This window comes from Monodelphis domestica, chromosome 7, assembly GCF_027887165.1.
Source record: "Monodelphis domestica isolate mMonDom1 chromosome 7, mMonDom1.pri, whole genome shotgun sequence".
Taxonomy (NCBI): Eukaryota; Metazoa; Chordata; class Mammalia; order Didelphimorphia; family Didelphidae; genus Monodelphis; species Monodelphis domestica.
This window is the reverse complement of record NC_077233.1, coordinates 149,181,940-149,199,149: the sequence shown is the minus strand read 5'-3', so window position 1 is coordinate 149,199,149 and position 17,210 is coordinate 149,181,940. Positions and strand designations below refer to the sequence as shown.

Below are 17,210 nucleotides of genomic sequence, written 5' to 3'. Positions count from 1 at the left end.
AGTTCAATATTCATTCTCCATTGTATGACTCAAGAAGATAGTGAAACCTGAATCTAGAAAGGGAACTCTTTGGGTACCCTGGCATATCAGATTGATGGCAGAAACAAGTGAGGATTTTAGAAGAGCCTGAATCTTCGAAATAAACTGCTGGTAAAACAATGATACCTGAGAGCAGATTTCATTAATTCATTCCTTCATTTCTGAACAGCCTATAGCATAGAACTTCTTCATCCATTTGTATTTGTGTGTGTGTGTGTGTGTGTGAGGGAGAGAGAGAGAGATGGGTCCCTTTGGAGGCCCACTGAAGTCTTGGAACCCCTTCTCAGAATGTTTTTAAATACACAAAATAAAATGCATCTGATTATAAAGGAAACCTGCTAGCTCAGTGATGATGAACCTTTTAGAGATGGAGTGCTGGCTTCCCCCACAAGATCACATGCTATGCCCCCCCCTTTACCCCACACAGGGGAGAGAGAAAGTATTCCCATTGGGCTGCTGAGCAGAGGGCCAGGTGATGTGAAAAAAATGTCACCAGTCTTGGTGGAGAGGGGGAAGGGAGCAACTCCACCAGAGTCCCTCTGCATTTCTAGTAAGGTACTTGGTGGGGTAGGCAGGCCCAGAGCGCACCATCATCTGCCATCTCCCCACCTCCCCCCATAGGGTCGTCATTATTGTGCTAGATGGTGCAGTGAATAGAGTTATAGAATTGGAGTCAAGTTCAGAGTTCAAATTTGACACTTAGCTCTGTGACCCAAGGCAAGCCACCTCACTTCTATCTGCCTAAGTTTTCTCACAAAATAGGACGGCCTCTTTCCTCCAGGCTTATTATAAGGGTATCTGTAAAAAAGTGTTTTGCAAACCTGAAATTCGCACTTTTAAAATTATAACTATCATTGTTACTAAGCTGAAATCGTTATCACAATATTTAAAACCAAGTGCACGCCCCCCTCATGTAGTGAAAGAATAACGGGTTCCTGGGGAGGGCGGGAGATCTTCGTGTTCCCACACACACTCCCTTCCCACCCCCGGCGCCGATTGACTTCTGCCATCCCAGCTCTCCCGACAGGAGCTCACGCTTCTCGCCAGGGTCCAAGGTCGTGGAGGCCGAGCTCCAAGGTCACCACAATTATCCGCAAACCCGGTAGCCAGTCTGGGACGGATTCTCCTACCTGTCGGAAGCTCCGCCCCTCGGGGCCTTGGCGTCACTTCCGGCAACCCCGCGACCCTTACGTTCAGCAGGCATGCGCCTCAGCTCGCGAGGAAAAGAGTCGGGCCACCGGAGCTTCTCCTTTTCCTCGACCTCTGACCCGCCACTCTTCAATCGGGGCCCACGACAGCCTCGGAGGTAGTGTCACGGCACCATGGTGAGCTCGAGTCCCGGTGGGGAGTGGGGAGCGAGGGGGCTCTGAGGGCCGTTTCTGACTCTTCCTCCAGGAAAAGAGGCCCAGGTTTGGCAGTCGGGAGACTGAAGTTTGACTCCAGCCTTTGCTGCTCTTTTCGGCGTGAGTTCCTGGGCACGTTTCTTCCCTTTTGCACATAAACCTCGGGGCCTCAAGTTTCCTCGTTTGTCAGCTGCCGGGACTGAAGTAGATGACTAGTACCCCACCCCCCTCCCCGTTTGTCCAGTCGTTCCCATCACAGAGGCAGGGGTTGGAGCCTTCTTCATTCAGCCAGTCCCCATCCTCCAGAGGGCTGCCCACTCACCAGGCAGGCCCAGAGTTTCTCAGGGAATTGTAGGAGGAGGGAAGGGAGTAACCTAGCTGAGAGAATAAAAATAATAGCCTACTAGAAAAGTAGATTTTCGCTTAATCCTTTGAAATAGTGGCAGTGCAAGTACGATTATCTCCAGGGGGAAATAGAGGAGAAAGAACTGGTCCAGGTTCACATAGCTGGATTCTAACCCAGGTCTCCCCAACTTACAAATTCAGGGCTATTTCTCCACTCCAGGGGTGATCTTAGAGGTGGAAAAGATTGTGGGCAGGTATTGAGGGGGCCTATCTATGGTGTTCATCAGTGTAACAACCTGATGTGTAAATAAATATCCTAGTCTCAGTTCTGCCCCTTACTTGCCCTGTGACCTTAGACAAGTCATTTCTCCTCTGTAGGCCTCAGTTTTTCCATTATAAAATGAGAGATCACAGGATGTAGATTTGCAGCTGGAAGAGACCTTAGAGGCCATCCAGTCTGATCCCTGATTTTTTACAGATGAGAAAACTAAGAGCCAGAGAAAGTAAGCTTGTAAGGGTCAAAGGCAAGATTTGAAGAGATCATTCTTACTGACTCCATGTCCAGTGTTCTATACCACACTGCCTTTCTAGAGAGGGAATGAAATGATCTGTAATGCCCCTTCTAGTATTCTGTGTTGGTTGTCTAACATATTGGAGACTGGAACTAAGCAAGACAGATAAATTTCTAAACACCTGGAGAACTGTTGAAAGAAAATCCTTTGTATTTCCTAGTACCTTCACATGAAGCATTGATTCAACATTAGGACTAGGACTTGATATTGCAGAAATTGCTTAAAAGTGAAAGCTGTGCTTAAAATAGGAGAAGGGACATCAGGTCCCTTTCTGATCTCACGTCTATGATAAAGATATTGAGTGAGATGTGCTGTGTCACTATTCCTTCCAATCCCTTCTTTTTCTCAGTCAGGCTTATTCCTGTCATGCTAGTGTCCCTACCTCCATTCTATATTGTGTTAAATGCTGTTGCTTCAGGCTTCTGCTCTGAAGACTCCATAGGCTGTTCCAGTTGGTGAATTTCTCTTGGCTTCTAGTACCAGGGTTGAACCCCATAGTGAATTTGGAAAAATGATTACAAGGTTATGTTTTGGATCTGGAGCCAAAATGCATGGCTGTGGCCCAAGTTCTAGGTTTGTCATCCAATTAGACTTTATCCCTAGATGTTTCATTCAGTCTTGTCAGAAGTTTGAAGCTCCTTGGTGTCCATTTTACTTTAGAATAATCTCCCAGACAGCATTCTGGCCTATCTGACTTGATTTTTTCTTTCCCTATCAGTGCTTCATTGAACATGATTAGAATTCAGTGGCCATTGTCAACCAATGGAAACCTTTGCATGTAAGATTTCCCGGAAGCAGGTTTATTATTAGTTTACATCATGCAATAACAGTTCTTCTGCAGAATAGTAAGTATATGGTGCATTTGCATAGTTGCTGTCAGGAATGAAGCTAGTCACAATTTTATCCACCTCATCCATAAGCTATTAAACAATGGGATAGAATTATCACTGATAAGGTCTTGGAATATAGACAGTCTCCTCACACTAGAGTGAGGACCATCAGAGGATGTCTCAAATCAAAAGTAATGAAAAGGAAAATACTTCAGAAAATATTAAGTGTGCAACAAATATAAGGTGATTTTATCATTCAAATTTCTGTAGCACCTACTTTATGATTAATAGTAGTAGTGATCATGCGTATGTTATGAGCAGAAGGTCTATTCTAGTCAGTGACCCTGATTGATTCTTGAAGGCTAGGCAAGTGGTATTCAAGAACTGGTAGATCCAACCAAGATGGAAAGGCCTTGAGTATAGCCCAGTGGCAGACTGTGTCTTATCCAAGGATGGGCCTGTGCAGAGATTTATCACCAGAAGGTTGACTGCCAAATGATAAGTAGGAGAGAGAGGCACAGCAATCTGAAGACCATCTGATGAAGCATGGAAGGTTTGGTGTCTACATGGAAATCTTTTCCTGTAGAGTTTCTTGGAAGCAGGATTTTATTGTCAGTTTACATCATACTATTACAGTTCTTCTGCAAGAGTGTGTGCATAGTATTTGCATAGTTTCTGTGTACTTCAGAAATGGAGCTAGGCACAATTTCATCTACATTAAACAATGGGATAGAATTACCACTGATAAGGAATGAAAGTAATACCTACACTGATGAACTGATAGATCTTTTTTGAAATACTGAAATAATATGTATAGAGATCAGATGCCTTATTTCAGAGGAAAGGCTGAAAAGACACTTTAAATATTATGTAAAGTCTAGCCTTTAATATAGTGGTTAGTTGTAGATGGTAGGAAGTCAACAGTACAATTGTAAGGAATGTGCCTTGTGGAGCAAAAGCTCAAAAGAAGGAATTTAGGATTCTAGAATCACAAAATTATGGCAAGGAAGATCCTCAGATGTCATCTAGTTCAACTCCTTCAGTTTAGTTCAACCCCTTAAATTTTTATTAACTACTGTATATGTGCCAGGCATTGTGCTAGGCCCTAGTTATAGGTACAAAGACAATAAGACAGTTCTTGCCCTCAGTGAGATTATATTCCACTAGAGGAACTACAGGTAGCAGAAAAGCAGTTGTAACACACACACACACACACACACACACACACACACACACACACACACACACACACACCACACACACCCATAACAATTGCTGGGAGGAAAGCGACAACTTTAGGTATCACAATTGGTTTACTATAAGAAGTGAGACTTCAGCTGAGTTTTAAAAGGAGCTATGGATTTCCTGAAGTAGAATTTAGGGTGGAATATGGAACAACCCATGGAAATGCATAGAGACAAGAGACAGAGAATTATACACAGTAAACATTAAGTTGGCTAGTTTGAAACATAAGAATATATGAAGAAGAGGCTTATGTAGTATGTCTGACAAAATAGTCAAATTACTAACAAGAAGAAATCTGAGCAGAAGAGAGACAGTGAGATATTTGCTCTAGGAATATCAATTTGGCAGCTTTTTGGAAGATGGAGAGGAATCATACTGGAAGCAGAGAGACAGTTAGGTAGGAACCAGAACTAGTGGACATTGAAGACAAAGAGAAAGGTCAAATACAAGCAGTATTGGGGAAAGTTTACTTATCAGATTGACCCTAGGTGGTGACAGGACAGTAGTAGGTATCCACATTGCATTCAGGACAGATATATAAAAACAGAACAAAGAAGGCCCAAAATGGCCCATGGTCATATGCAAGTTTTCTCAATTGTCAGATTTCCATTCTGAAAAAAAAGAAGATACTTGTCATATCCTGAAAGTTGTTTGAGTCCAGAGGACCTCTTTGTAAAAGTTCTAAGTAATAAGGTCAGATTTCCAACCTCTTGCTCCCACCATAAAAATGTTTCCTTAAAAAATCTCACTCATCCCATCAGGAAAATGAGTCCTCATTAGGTGACTTGCAGAGCAATTGCCCATAAATGGTAAGATATCCGCTGCCCCCCCCCCCCCTTCACACACACCCCCCAGTCAGCTGCAGCAGTGAACTTTGTCCAGGATATCGTAATGATAAAATGCCAGAAAGAATAGAAGTCAATGGCATCCTGCAAAGCTTTCAAATATTCAGAATATTTGTCCAGATCTATAATTTTCAGTCAATCGTGTTCCATGAGAAGTAGGACTGGATGAGGAAGACTAAAGGTGAATTGTCAAATTCTTTTCCTATTTCCACTTAGAATTCATTGTGGGAAACACTGGAGAAACAAAACACCATTTCATTGGCTTTGAGAAAGGAAGGCACCAAAGAGAATGCTGGTTCGTCTACCAAGTACTGTATATTAGTTTATAGAATTTTTCAGGTTTGGTTCAGCTTATGTACACAAGGTACAAAAACATAGAAGAGATAATCGAATCACTTTAGTTAAGGATTTAAATCTTTAAGTAAATATTAATATTAAGTAGCATTTTCCAACTCAGAAGGCAGAGAGTGAATGACTTCTTCTGGCCTCACTAGGAATTCCCAAGGTTACAAAGTAGCCATCCTTAATTCCTTACTGTGGTCATTTCTGTATCCACCTCTTGGACTACAGACAGGAATTCCAGTGATGTTCTCTTCCTGCTCCCTACCTTCCAGAGGCTGAGCTTAGTGTAAGCAGATAAGGGGGCCATGAGGCATAATTTTGACCCACCTGGTGAAACAAAACTATGTGGGAAAAATTTGGAAGGATAGGAGTCATAAACATATTTTCATTTTTCTCTTCTCAGAATACCAAAAGCAATTAAACTCAGTTACAAAGTGAAAAAAAAAAAGATAACTTCTCAAGTTATTCATAAATTTTATTGGGGGGGGGGGGGGTGGAGAAGATACTTGTCATATCCTGAAAGTTGTTTGGGTCTAGAGGACCTCTTTGTAAAGGTTCTAGAAAAGGGAGAGGGCAAGTCCCAAACTCACTTCCTTGTAGAAGAGGAAAGAGGATACATTAGTCAGAGTCAATCAATCTCATTTTTGATGGCTATACTGCCAGCCTCCAGTATTGGATGTTATATAAGGCTATCCTATCCTGTGGTATAGGACAAGGCAGCTGAGTGGATATGAAGGGTGAGTGAGAATGAATAGTAGATGACTCAGGTTCTAAACCTGGCTGACTAGGAGATAGTGGATGGTAGGAGGGAAGTCAGGAAAGGGAAGGGTTTGGAAGAAGGTAATCACTTATGTTTTGGACAAGAGATGAGGTTGTGGTAGCTATGGGATATCCAGTTGGACATGCTCAGTGGTCAGTTGGTGGTGCTTTATGGGAACTAGAATTCAGGATAGTGACTGGAATTCTATATAAAAATATATATAAAAATCTGTTGCCTATAGGAGTGCCAAGTGCCACTGAGATGGAGGAAGACAGAAGAGAATAGAGAAAAGGCCCAAGATAGAGTCCTGGGGTACACCCAAACAAAGGAGAATGGGGCATAGATGGTGATGTAGCAAAGGAACCTAAAAAGGAACAGGCATATAGAAAAGATGAGGAAAAAAAGGAGAGAGCAGTGTCATGAAAACTCCAGGAGACAGTGATACACTGTCTGATACTGCCAAGAGGACAAGATAGTTGAAAACTGAGGAAAGATCATCAAATTTGGCAATTGAGATCATTTTACAGATGAGGAAATTGAGCCCCAGAAGTTTATATGGCACTTTCCTAGCATCTTAAAGTAGAAGTAGCAGAGTCAAGATTGGAACCAGATCTGACTCCAGATCCTCTCCAAGGAGCACCACCTGTACCATCCCACTTCAGATAGGTTCCACACAACTTAACTTTTTGTTTTTTCTTAGAACTGAAAGAATCTTAGAAGTCACCTAGTCCAGCCCCTTATTTTATAGTGAGAACCAGACAAGGGATTGACTTACTTGAGGGCACACAGTTAGATAGCAAAACACAGAGAAGCAAAGGACACAGGGAAAGAATGCTAGATCTGGAAGGGACCTTAGAGGACCATTCTTTCTCTTCTGTCACTGGAAGGTAGTTAACTTGTCTGAGCCTGTTTTCTCATTTATAAAATAAGGGAGTTGTGCTGGCAGACCTCTAAGATCTCTTTCAGTTCCAAAGCCATGCTCCCCTGTCCCTAAAACCCTTACCTTCTGATAGAGGCAGCACAATGGATAGAGAACCAGGCCTGAAGTTGAGAGGATCTGGGTTTACATCCAGCCTCACAGAAGACCCTCTGCAAGTCATTTAACCCCAACTGACTGGCTTTTATTGCTCTTCTGCCTTGGAACTGATACTCAGTATCAGTTATAAGGCAGAAGGTAAAGGTTTGTTTTTTTTTTAAATTGATACTAAGTATCAGTTCCAAAGCTGAATAAATATAAGGGCTAAGTAGTTGGAATTAAACAATTTGTCCCCAGTCATACAGCTAGGAATTTTGAGATTAGATTTGAACTCGGGACCCTCTATTCTCTTGGTGTGGCTCTTTTTCCACTGAGCCACTTAGCTCTCCCCCCCCCCCCCCCCCCCCCCGATCTTTGATGACTTTTTTGATTCAGATTTCTTTATTCCCAGTTCAGTGCTCTCTACTACATGGAAGATAATCACTTTTCCATCCTCTATTCAGATAATCATTGTCCATAACGTCACAGTCATATTTTAGAGCTATAAGGAACTTTAGAGAATGCCCTATCCTCATTTGTTGGATGAGGAAATCCCCTAATTAGAATCTGTTTGGATGTCACATTTTGATGAGAAGGAAACCACTCTAAGGCAGTCAGTGGAATCCAATCTTTCAGGCAAATCTGCCTGGGAAGGCAGGCCTCATTGGTACTATGTCCGTCATCCAAAGAGCAACTTAGCCCAGTTAGAAAATGTTCATCTATAGGTCAGCCACAGGGTAATGAGTTCATTAGACAAACCCATCAAATTTTAGAATACACAATACCAACTGAAATCACAGATCTCTGAAGTACATGACACACTTATTTCATCTGTGTGTCAGTGCCAAGGACAACAATTAAATTCATAAACTAGCCTTCTATTAAGTGTTTAAACACAGCCAATTGTTGAAGCTACAGTCTTTTGATCATAGGGGTAAGCACAAAAAGTGTTAATTGAGCCATACATATAGGTGTGAAGTAGAAGACTTGTGAAGGTCAGACCTACTTGTGAAATCCAAACACTTGTTTATTAAGGCAAAGCCTGGCAGCTGGAAGCACAAACAATTAAGTTTATTTGGGGTGTTCTTCTTTCAGTCTGTGGCTTATTTGGCATCCATTATTGTAAACCATTACGTTCTCTGTCTTCCTTCCTCTACCTTAAAAGTGGAGCTTTGCATCATCATTTTCCATTTATTTCTGGTCATTGGTTAAGTTGCAGCGTTCAGCAGAGTAGTATATTAGTTCCTTTCTTCCCTTCCCTACCAAGCCTCATAGTACTATGCTATACCTGCCTTTGGCCTGCTTGGAACAGGCAACTCAACTGAAGCAGGAAGCTTAGGAAATCAGGAATAGCTATGTTCCCAGAACCTAGAGAAGAGATCACCTAAAGGTCTGTGCTCTCACCCTTCCCTGAATTCGTTGGCTGTAGCTCTTTGATAGGTGCCCAGTGGAGAGTACCCTCAGACCTGGGCTCCAGAGCAGGAGTGCCCCAAGAACCGTGTTGACTGACTGCTGGTTTGCCCACAGGCCAAATACCTAGCTCAGATCATCGTGATGGGGGTGCAGGTGGTTGGAAGGGCCTTTGCCCGGGCACTCCGGCAGGAATTTGCAGGTAAGCAGTGTGTCCCCAGAACCAGGTTTCCAATCTCCAGGTTTTCAATCTTGAGAGAATGCAGGGTATAGTAGAACAGAGCTCTGGACTGAAGTCAGAGACCTGGGTTAAACCCCAGCTTTTGTATTTCACAGTGTAACCTTGAATTTGTCACTTAGCCTCTCAGCCTCAGTGTTCCCATCTGTAAAATGGAAATAATAATACTTGCACTCCCTGCCTCAGTTGTGTGAGGAAAATTCAATGTAAACTATCAGTATTATTCTATGTTCTCCTGAGTTTGAGGCCACACCACTTAATATCTCCTTCATCTCAAACACATTCTGTAACTGAGTCCCAGTGACATCTACACCACGTGTGATTATTAGAGCTGCTGCCACAGGGCAGAAGGAGCTTGAAAGACTAGAATTCCTTTTGTTTACTGGCATTCCTGGTACATTGTTTCTTGATGGCAAAGACCGTAGGGCAGAGATTGCCCATTACAATAAGCTTCCACGTTCAGTTGCCTTCAGATGAGAGAAATCCTCATGTTACTGTAGCATAAAAGAGGGAGAATCAAGGCTGGCCTTCGACGGGTGAGGTAATAAGAGCCTAAAATAGATAGTGGGATGGACCTGGAAAGGGGCCAACTTATTTGGCCATAGTGTTGCCCAGATTTTACAATTGGCACTGAGAGGCCATTCAGCCCCTGAATGCTAGCTGGCAGTATCTAGGATTCCTTGTCCTTGTTGTAGAACGCTAGCCCTGCCATCCCATGGTGAATGGTCTTTGCTTGGCTACCTCAGTTCTTAGGTTTCCCTCTATTTCCTAGCCACAAAGTATGGGATTTCCAGTTGGGTGTGACTGATTAGGACTCTGAGGTTGGCCTATGGGATTGCCAGGGGAGTAGTTATACAAGGCCAAGAGCTCATTTTGTGTCTGAACAGCCAGCCAGGCAGCAGCAGATGCTCGAGGTCGAGCCGGTCATCAATCTGCAGCCGCATCTAACCTTTCTGGACTTAGCCTTCAGGAAGCCCAGCAGATCCTCAATATCTCCAAGCTAAGCAGAGAAGAGATCCAGAAGGTAAATCTATGGCAGGAGTGCCCAACCCTTTTTGTGATGAAGAGGTAAATTTTTGTTTCCCTAAAAGTGTGGCATGTCCAAAGTAGAGGGAGGGAATGCTGACAAGGAAGCCTCAGAAATCTTGACAAAACACATCTGGAGAGGGAATCATAGCAGTAGCAAAAAAATTGAGTTCCTCCAGATAAGGCTCCACAGGGCATCCCTCAGGAGTTCCTACCTTGACAACTTCACTTGGGTTGTATAACCACAACCATCTTTGGGCAGGTAGAAGCACTCCAGATTCTCCTTACATCCAATACAGCACATCTGTTAAAGTACCTCAAACCATTTAATACAGCTGCGAGCAGGAAGAAACCTAAGCTCCCATTGTACCTAGTAAAAATTAAACTAATTGTAAATATCCTCCTCTCTTTTTTTCTTCAACAGAACTTCGATCATTTATTTAAGGTAAATGATAAATCTGTGGGTGGCTCCTTCTACCTACAGTCAAAGGTGAGTGGCCTCAAAGCCTATGGAAACTTCAGGGCCAGTTTTGCCACTTGTGGGGTTGGTACAGATGGAGCTAAAAAGGTCATTCATTTCTAGTGGAAATATAGCAAGTTCCAAACAGTCCACAAAAAAATTTTGTTAGGCTTTTGCCCTGACATCCTTATCTCTGGCTAATCCCCAGATATAATAATGAATTTCTTTTATTCCAATGGAATATTATCACAACCCAAACTAAATCTTGCCATGAAGTCTCTGTAGTTAGCCTGGTAGTCTTGCCACTTTTGGCCACCAGTTCTCAATTTTTAGAATTTAAGACTAGAAAATAATGGAGCTTTTAGCTGGCTGTATAATAGAGTACAGACTGTGGACTTTGCCTTGTACTTTTCCCCCTTTGGGGACAGCCAGCACAAGGACAAACTATAATAGAGGTTCCTGGACAATCCTGGAACTCACCCATTAAATGGAACCAGCATCCTAGACCTTCCCTGATACATCAGGAAACTGGCCACAGGAGAGCAGCATTCTGTGAGTGTTGGTAGATGGGATACAAGGCCCTTATGGCTCTGGGAAATCATAGGTTGGAGTTAACCAAGAAAAGGAAGAGGTGCATCCTGTTTTGGGCCAGCCTTAGGCAGGGGCAAACAGTAAAAGAAAGCGTCTGAAATACTGGTTCCCCATTCTCTCCCAGGTTGTTCGAGCTAAGGAACGACTAGATGAAGAGCTCAAAATCCAGGCCCAGGATGAGAACGAGAAAAGGCAGAAACCCAAAACGTAACCACCTATACTTCCCTATGTGTGAATAATTTATAGCTCAGTAATAAATATCTTTTCTGCATTTTTTTTTTGGTATGTATGCCAAGACTCTAAAGGGCAGGTCATTCTTTTTTGCTAGTCTCAGTTGGGGTAGGGTGTATTTAGTTTTGGAAAAGAAATTGGGAGCATTTGCCCCCACATAATGTTGAATTGACAACCTCCACAGGGACCAGTAGTTGATGACAGAAAACAGCCAGGCAGCTTCATCTTCAGACTGGTCTATCATTGCTATACTTTGTCAAACCAGAAGCCTCTGAGTTAGAGCAGGCAGGAGTGGTTAGTATTTGGTTTCTCCAGCTCTGATAGCTGGCCTGCTAGATACTGGCCTTATGCAATTTTTATGCTATACCTCTGCTTTTGCCTGGGTTTTACTCATTCGACTGTTTCCCTGCAGATCTTGATTCAGCTATTGCCCCAAAAATTGTTTTAAGAATATTCCTGGGCCTTAGGTATCAATTAGGAGTTCTTAACCTCAGATCCATGAACTTTTTTTGTATTTTTGTAACTGTATTTCAATATAATTAGTTTCCTTAGTAATCCTATGCATTTTGTTTTGGTATTTCAAAATATCATTCTGAGGAGTCACTCTAAACTTCACCAGGCTTTCAAAGGGGTCTGTGATACACAAAGGATTTAATGGCTCTATGAAGATTACTCACTGAATAATTGAATTGGGGGGGAACAGGACAGGACACAAAGCCATAGAGTCCAGGATGTCTAATACTGTTTGTGGTGTTTTTTCCTTTACAACTGTCACAAGAGCACTAAAAAAGTAATTAGGGCAGTTACTCTTTGTCTCCTTTTGAGATGAGGAGTCAGAGTTAGGGAGATAAAGCAAGTCAAGTCATTGAAGATAAGAAACAGGGGGGAAAGAGATAATTTTAATCCAGTTATAATGGCAGCTAAAGGGCACTCTCTCCCTCCTTTCTTCCCCCCCACCCTTGCCTCAAGGGGTCTCTTTTCACCTCCAGTTCTAGTCCAGTAGCTAACCTCAGAGCCTTACTCCTACCCTAGTTTGAGCTCCTGCAGTCTCAGGTAAATGATTAACTGGGTTACCTGTGAGCCAGAACAGGGGTTGGGGGTGGGAGGGCTGTCACATCTCAAGTTTTCCCCCTTCCCTTGAGCTTCCTTGGACTCTTATGGGAAAAAAGAGTGGACCCCAGTACCTTTTTCTAGGCCACAGTATCTTGGGGGGAGTGGGGAGGATATAAACTCAGGCATTGTAGAAGTGACCCATCCTTGGACCTGTTCCCTAGTGTTGGCCGCCTCCCCTCAGTATACCCCCTAGAAATGATAAACTCGTGATTTCCAAAGCGCTGTGTGATTATGTGAGGTGAGGAGGGCAGTTCAGGGACCCATCTAGGCTGAATCTTTCAGATGAGGTGGATCCTGGTGAAATTTGGAGGTGGTTGCCAATGTCTCTGAGGCTGCTGATTGTGGGCCTATGCAGGGAAGGATGTGTTTTATTTGGTCTGGTCTTGAACCCCATTTCCCAGCACACTCCAGTTACTTGCAGGCCATCTTTGCAACTCACTTTTATTGTTTCTTTATAAACTTCCTCTCACATGGAGGAATATATTGTTATAGTCATTAGCTTATCTCTCTTTTTTTTTAAAACTCTATGCTAACAGCAATGGAGCCAAGAGGAGGAAAAAACGTAAGCTACAATAGAAAGGCACTTAGAAACTGTTAAAATACTGATATCTTGGAATGTGCAACAACAAACCAACAATGACAACAAAAAAAGTACACCGGCCCTTTAAAGCCTAGTCTATCACCAAATCACATGCTGAGCTAATGTTAACTCTTTGAGTGCCATGTTGCTATTCTCCATGGGCTTGAATCTCAAACCACCCCGCCCCCATCCCTGATGGTCACTCCTGCTAGTCAGGAAGGGCAAACCCCCCACTCTAGGGGTAACTGGGCCCGAACACTGAGCCAGCCAGTTCTTTAAGGCCTGAGGCCCTTAGGTGGGCGGGGTAGGGGTGGAGTGTCTGGTTCCTAGCAGAGGACAGAAGGGGGGATACCAGCTCCCCCCTCCTATACTTGTGTCCCCTGTTTATTCAGAGGAAAGCCCCAGCTGCTGTAACCTAATCACAGTCTGGGGTTTGAAAGCCCAGCAGAGGTGAGGGCCAGGGCAGAGTGACCCCTCTGGAACAGAAGGGCAGTCAGGGAGAAATGGTAGCACTGAGCCAGAACTGGAAGGGATTTGAGTACATTTAGTACAACCCCTTCGTTTTATAGACGGGGAAGCTGAGGCCCAGACGAAAGTGTGACTTGCCTAAAGTCACAGCGAGTTTATGTGACAAAACTTAGTAAGTCAGTGGCAGAGCAGGGACTTGTATATGGATCTCCTGACTCCCAGTCCAGTGCTCTTTCTGTGACACCAGGCTACCTCAATGAGAGGCAAGAGGTAAAAGTGTCCCCCTTGGGGAAGGAGCAAGCCAATACTATTCTCTCTTGAGAGAGCCGTCCTATTGTCTCATAGCTGGGATACGGGGGAGGGCAGAGAAACAAAGGAAGGTAACTAGAGGAGTGGACCCTCACTCAGGACCTCACCAGCCTGCTGAGGTGCCCCTTCATCTAAAGGGTTTCTTTAGCTTATTTATGCCTGCAGTACAGGCCAGGCCTTCTCTGGCTCTGTAGAGTCTAGATTGAGCTTACAGTACTTATGGAAAAGGTCAGGCAATTCCAGCCATCATCAAAGAGGAGGGTAGCAACCAAGGTGGCCAATCAAAAGGCTCCCCAGTCTTTGTTGGGGGAGAAAATGACATCACATGCAATGAACCTTTTTCTCCGGCTATAGATCTTCCAAGTTTTACAAAGCCAAGGGGGTTAAGCAGATGGGGAGAGGGAAGAGAGAAAATTGCTTGGGCTGACCCCAGTTAGTGGAAACAATGAGACCAGAATGTAGGTTTCCTAAGGTACAGCCTAAAATTCATATTCTACTGTCTCCCAGCTAAATGCCCCATGATCACAAATGGTTAACCTTTTCCCATGCAAGCAAATTTGAGACCACAATCCCTAAAATTCAAAGTTTCAGCCAGGTGAATCAAACCAGTTATCTACTAAAATCTGTTCTAACAAACTGGCCCCATTTCACACCAAAATATCAGTGGCTGAAGGCATGGGCAGACCCTTCAGGTGGAATCTCCTTACTTTGTGGTCCTGCAATGCAGCATACACACTACCCCACCTCTGGCTGCCTGCCTACTGTAGCCTCATCTCCTTGCTGGTTCTGCTATCTTCCATTCTAATTCTGCAATGTGAGAATTGGCCAGAATTCCTGGCTCTTGTTCAGACAATAATGCCCTTGTCATCTTCACTGGCCCCATCGTACACTGAACTAGAGTAGAACTGAATTCTCCTTGGCATCCCTATACTAAGCCTGTGGGCTTAGTGGGGCGTGTAGGAAATAAATGCCCAATGGAAAGGGATAGAATGCTACAGGCAGCATGGCAACCTTAATGTTCTCAGCCCATCCTTTTCCCAAGCGGAGGTATTGCACAAAATGGTGGCAGCAAGGAACTATGTATCTTGGCAACTGAGCACCATGGCTAGTCTGAAAACCATCTCATTTTAGGTCAGATTTCTCCATTCCTCTTTTTTCTGTGAGCACGTCACTGTGGTAACCCTGAGGAACCATAGTTGAGCTCTTAACCTCAAAAGAAAAGGGGTTTGAGAGAGGCAAAGTCAGGAATTTGCATGGCTATCTCCACATTTACCATCTATATGTGAACACCCTGGCCCTGAGAGCTACTCTCTTACCCTACAGTTGGGTTTTCTGTCCAGCCAGGAAAAAAAGGATCTGTCTTGGTATTTGAGTTGGGTACACTGTTTTAGGAGAGGGGCAGGACGGAGCAGCCCTCCCACCCTAGGGTGGGAGATACTTTGTCAGTCAGCAGGGAGGGGAAGGGGAACAAGGAAAAGGACCTGTTCTCTTCATGGCACTGCCAAGGTCTGTGTCTGTCTTGCTCTCCCTCTAAGAAGTGGGTCAGAAGGAGAGGGGTCTGTAGAGTTTCCCAAAACTGGGCCAAGGCCAGCTTTGAAGAGGAGGAAGGAAATGTTTGCTGGAGACCATTGCGATTCTCCTGGCCTGTGTAGTTCTTGGCAGCCATGGAGTTAAAATGTCAGGAATGAGGCTTCCACTGCTGAGTGTGGTATGCTATTCTTTTGACCCAGCTCCTTCACATTCAGGATATGAAGCTATCATATCTGGCTGGTAGGAGAAAGTGATGGTGGAGCCTTGTGACAATGGTCAGTTGGCACCAGATAAATGTGGGAGGGAAGACCTGGAGCAGCATTCCAAAAGGGAAACCAAGGAGGCAAGAGCATAATAAATTTGGTGCGGCATGGGAAAAGGGACTGGATATTGGTATTACCTCTCTAAAGAGAGTTGGGACCAGGCCCTTTGTTGAGGGCAGAGGAGCTAGACTGGGAGGGAGGTCAATGGGATCCAAGGTGCTCACTCTATGGGCCAAAATTTAATTTGCTTATCTGACGGGATTCACCTTTTTCCTCCCATGCCATCGTTCCAGAGGTCCTGGAGCTAAGAGACCCTAGAGTGACCTGTTTTTGTCCACATGGGTTTTATCTCTACACACAGGCATGAAGCCAGCCCCAGGCCAAGGCCTACCTCTTCCCCATATGTTCTGGTTACCTCCTGCCCACCTCACTGGGACTGGACCAGAGGATGGCCAAGCCCTGAGGGAGGACATTATTGCTATTTCTCAGAAGAATTTCTGTTCGTCATGATTAGATGAGGAGGGGAGTCTGTCCAGTCCTTTTCCCTCTCCCTGGCTGAGGATGGCCTCAAGACGTCAGTTCACCACAGCTGGCTTGAGTAGCACAGAGCCTGGTGGGATGACCACCCAGCCAGGAGGCAGTGCCTCGGGACTAGCTGCTGAGTTCACCCCAGTGGATAGGTCCAGCACAGTGCCTGGCAGCAGGGAAAGTCCATCTGGACCAGACCGAGCACGGCCACCCTCAGTCCTCTCCCCAGCAATCTTTCGACCTTCGGTGCCCAGAGCCTTGGCACCTACCACGCCTCGCCCCTTTTCACCCTCAGCCTTGCCCCCTGCAGAGCCAGCAAGGAGAGAAACAACGGGCAGGCTCAGCCCACCAGCCCCAAAGGGTGAGGGCAGGAGTGGGTTTTTAGCCAAGTTGAGGGGGAGTACAGGGCCTGGAAGACCAGGTCCTACTCCACTGCCTCCACCGCAGGCCAGGGTACTGAGATCAAGAGGGGCAGGCGCCAAGGGAAGGGGCAAGGAGGCAGGCAGACCAGGTAGGCCTGGGCCCCCAAAAAGCGCAGCAGGGTTGGGGATGATGATCTGTGCCCCACTGACATAGGGGCTGTCTGGGGTGGGCAGCTGGGGCTTAGGAGGTGGACGAAGCTTGAGCAGCTCTTGCTGCTCGTGGGAGACGAAGTGGCCATGGGCCTTAATGTGTTTGCGAAGGGAGCTGGGGTCTGTGTAGCGCTTGTGGCAGCCGGGCATCTTGCAGTAGTAGGGCTTGTCCACGTAGTGGGTGCGTGTGTGCTTGAAGCGGTCACTTGAATTGGAGTAACGCTTGTTGCAACCCTCATAAGGGCAGATATACGGTTTTTCCCCTGGAGAAAGAAGGGATAGTAGTGAGAGATTACAAGTGGGGAATCCACCGACTCCTCGGCAAATAAACAGCTTTGATCATGACCCCCCTTCCCCTAAAAAAGAAATGGTCTCCATTGCCTAACTTCTCAGCCCAGGCAGCAAAGGTCTCTATAGCTGGACAGTAAGGTAGTGTAGAAAGGACCCCAGATTTGGAGTAGGAACGAGTCTGAATCCTGCTCTGCCCTCTACTAGCTTATGGTGCATTTATTACATTTACTCCCCCAGTGACATCCATGACACTCCACTGCCCAT

General features: G+C 44.9%; 2 protein-coding genes across 13 annotated transcripts in view; one reads left to right on the top strand and one right to left on the bottom strand.

Annotated features, from left to right (window-relative positions):
- The first annotated feature begins 1,059 nt into the window (after positions 1 to 1,059).
- PAM16 (presequence translocase associated motor 16) lies at positions 1,060 to 11,332 on the top strand. Of its 10 annotated transcripts, XM_007499070.3 has the most exons (8): positions 1,196 to 1,345; positions 1,435 to 1,502; positions 3,018 to 3,144; positions 5,436 to 5,514; positions 8,864 to 8,948; positions 9,872 to 10,008; positions 10,435 to 10,500; positions 11,186 to 11,332. In XM_007499070.3, the coding sequence occupies exons 4-8, from the start codon at positions 5,509 to 5,511 to the stop codon at positions 11,270 to 11,272; spliced, it is 381 nt and encodes a 126-aa protein (XP_007499132.1). In that variant the 5' UTR covers positions 1,196 to 1,345; positions 1,435 to 1,502; positions 3,018 to 3,144; positions 5,436 to 5,508; the 3' UTR covers positions 11,273 to 11,332. The 10 variants fall into 10 exon arrangements, with proteins under 10 accessions (XP_056661805.1, XP_056661810.1, XP_007499132.1 ...); XM_056805830.1 differs by lacking the exon at positions 3,018 to 3,144; XM_056805829.1 differs by lacking the exon at positions 1,435 to 1,502 and having other exon boundaries at positions 1,202 to 1,364; positions 3,018 to 3,077.
- A 1,498-nt stretch (positions 11,333 to 12,830) lies between these two features.
- GLIS2 (GLIS family zinc finger 2) overlaps positions 12,831 to 17,210 on the bottom strand; it is a 43,902-nt gene continuing 39,522 nt past the window's right edge. For all 3 annotated transcript variants that reach the window (XM_056805821.1, XM_056805823.1, XM_056805822.1), the window contains exon 7: positions 12,831 to 16,918. In XM_056805821.1, the coding sequence (XP_056661799.1) occupies positions 16,131 to 16,918 (788 nt within the window). In that variant the 3' untranslated portion in view covers positions 12,831 to 16,130. The remainder of the gene's footprint in view (positions 16,919 to 17,210) is intronic.